General features: G+C 44.8%; 1 protein-coding gene across 1 annotated transcript in view; it reads left to right on the forward strand.

Annotated features, from left to right (window-relative positions):
• DOCK8 (dedicator of cytokinesis 8) overlaps window positions 1–1981 on the forward strand; it is a 193688-nt gene that overhangs the window by 59453 nt on the left and 132254 nt on the right. Inside the window, 2 exon segments of the mRNA XM_042782993.1 lie at window positions 7–130; window positions 1909–1980. Coding sequence (XP_042638927.1) covers window positions 7–130; window positions 1909–1980 — 196 coding nt within the window.

Consider the following 1981-nt stretch of genomic DNA (forward strand, 5'->3'; position numbering starts at 1 on the left):
CATGAGCTGAAGCTCAGCATCATCTGCCTCAACTCCTCCCGCCTGGAGCCTCTGGTGCTCTTCCTGCACCTGGTGCTCGACAAGCTCTTCCAGCTGTCTGTGCAGTCCATGGTCATCGCCGGCCAGACAGGTGGGCACCACAGCCCGGGCTTTGGCTGGAGGGAAGCCTTGCTTTGCCTCCTAAGCAGGATTTCCCAGCAACCCAGGACAATGCTGTCATCCTTTCCACTAGTGAAGTGGGTTCCAGGGGCACCAGGGCCAGCTCTGTTGTTTTGTGAATCCCTGGGTATTAAAAAGCAATGAATGAACAAAGGAATGAATGAGTGAACAAAGAACCAAGCATTAAAGTAGAGTTCTTAAGATTATAATGGAGTCCCTCGGTGGTGCAAATGGTTCATGTGCTCAGCTGCTGACCACAAGGTTAGAGGTTCAAGTTCATCCAGAGACACCTTGGAAGAAAGGCCTGGCCATCTACTTGTAAAAGATGAGCCATTGAAAACCCAGTGGAGAGCTGTTCTACTCTGACATGGAGTCACCAGGAGTCAGTCAACCCAACAGCAGCTGGTGGTAAGATGACAGTATTTTTTAAAATAAACTTTATTGAATGATTAGAGGCAGTCTTTCAAATTCCATTCCTGGTAACTTATAGATTTATTTTACCCCTAAAAGACTGTTGTTTTCTCGACCAGCAAAGAAGTAGAACATTTTAAAAGAGTGAGACAAACCATGTTCAATGGAGAGAAAACAGCTCTCTAAATTGAAATTCAGTGTGACCCCCCCCTTTTTTTACAGAGCTATAATTCACATGCCATAAAATTCAGTATTTTAATGTGTACAGTTAAGTGGGTTTTAGTAAACTCATGAGGTTGTACAACTATCACAATATAAAATGTTATATTTTCATGTTGGTCAAGAAAATAAAAATGTCTTAGAAGGAAAGTAAATGCATAAATTGCTATGAATGGAATTTGAAAGACTGCCTCTAATCACTCAATAAAGTTTATTTTAAAAATACGATAATTTTAAGAACTCTATTTTAATGTTTCATTAAATTTTTTAATATCCAGGGAATGTCAAGACAATAGAGCTATCTAATTCCAGAACATTTTCATTTCTCCAAAAAAGAAAGCCCATACCCGTTAGCAGTCATGGTCTATTACCCCCTACTCAGCCCTGGCAGACACTAACCTACTTTCTGTCGTATAGCAGGATCACCAGGGCTTTCTTCCCAAGCACATCTGGGTAGACTCCAACCTCCAACCTCTTAGCAGCCAAACACGTTAATTGTTTGCACGACCCAAGGTCTCCATGGATATAAGTGTGTGAAGGTGGGGGGCTCTGAGGCTGACCTCATGGCATGAGTACATGTGGGTACCCTGAAGCTGACCTCATGGCATGAGTGTGTGTGGGCTCCTTGAGACTGACTGCATGGTGTGAGTGCATGTGGGGGCTGTGAAGCTGACCATGTGATGTGAATGCATGTGGGGGCTCTGAGGCTGACCACATGGGGTGAGTACATGTGAGGATCTGACGCTGATCATGTGGGCTCAGACACGTGGGAGGTTTCAGTCATAGGAAGAAGTGTTTCCTCTTCGGCCAGTTGGCATTGCATCCTGGGTTGCATCTTTGTGGTTCCACAGGCAAGATGTGCTATTGTAGGCTGGAGTCCCTGGTGAGTGCAAGTGGTTAACATGCTTGGCTGCTAACAGAAAGAAAGTTCAAGTCCACTCAGAGGCACCTGAGAAGAAAGCCTGTCAATCTACATTTAAAAAAATCAGTCACTGAAACCCCATGGAACACAGTCCTGCTCTGACACCCATGGGGTAGCCATGCATCATAATCAACTTGACGGCCATTGTTTTGTTTTTGTTTTTTGATGGGGCCACCATTTTTCTCTTGGTTCCTCAGCCAACTTCTCCCAGTTTGCCTTTGAGTCCGTGGTGGCCATCGCCAACAGTCTCCACAACAGTAAGGACCTGAG

This window comes from Orycteropus afer, unplaced genomic scaffold (genome assembly GCF_000298275.1).
Source record: "Orycteropus afer afer isolate SDZICR_OR568_19922 unplaced genomic scaffold, OryAfe1.0 scaffold00569, whole genome shotgun sequence".
Lineage (NCBI taxonomy): Eukaryota > Metazoa > Chordata > Mammalia > Tubulidentata > Orycteropodidae > Orycteropus > Orycteropus afer.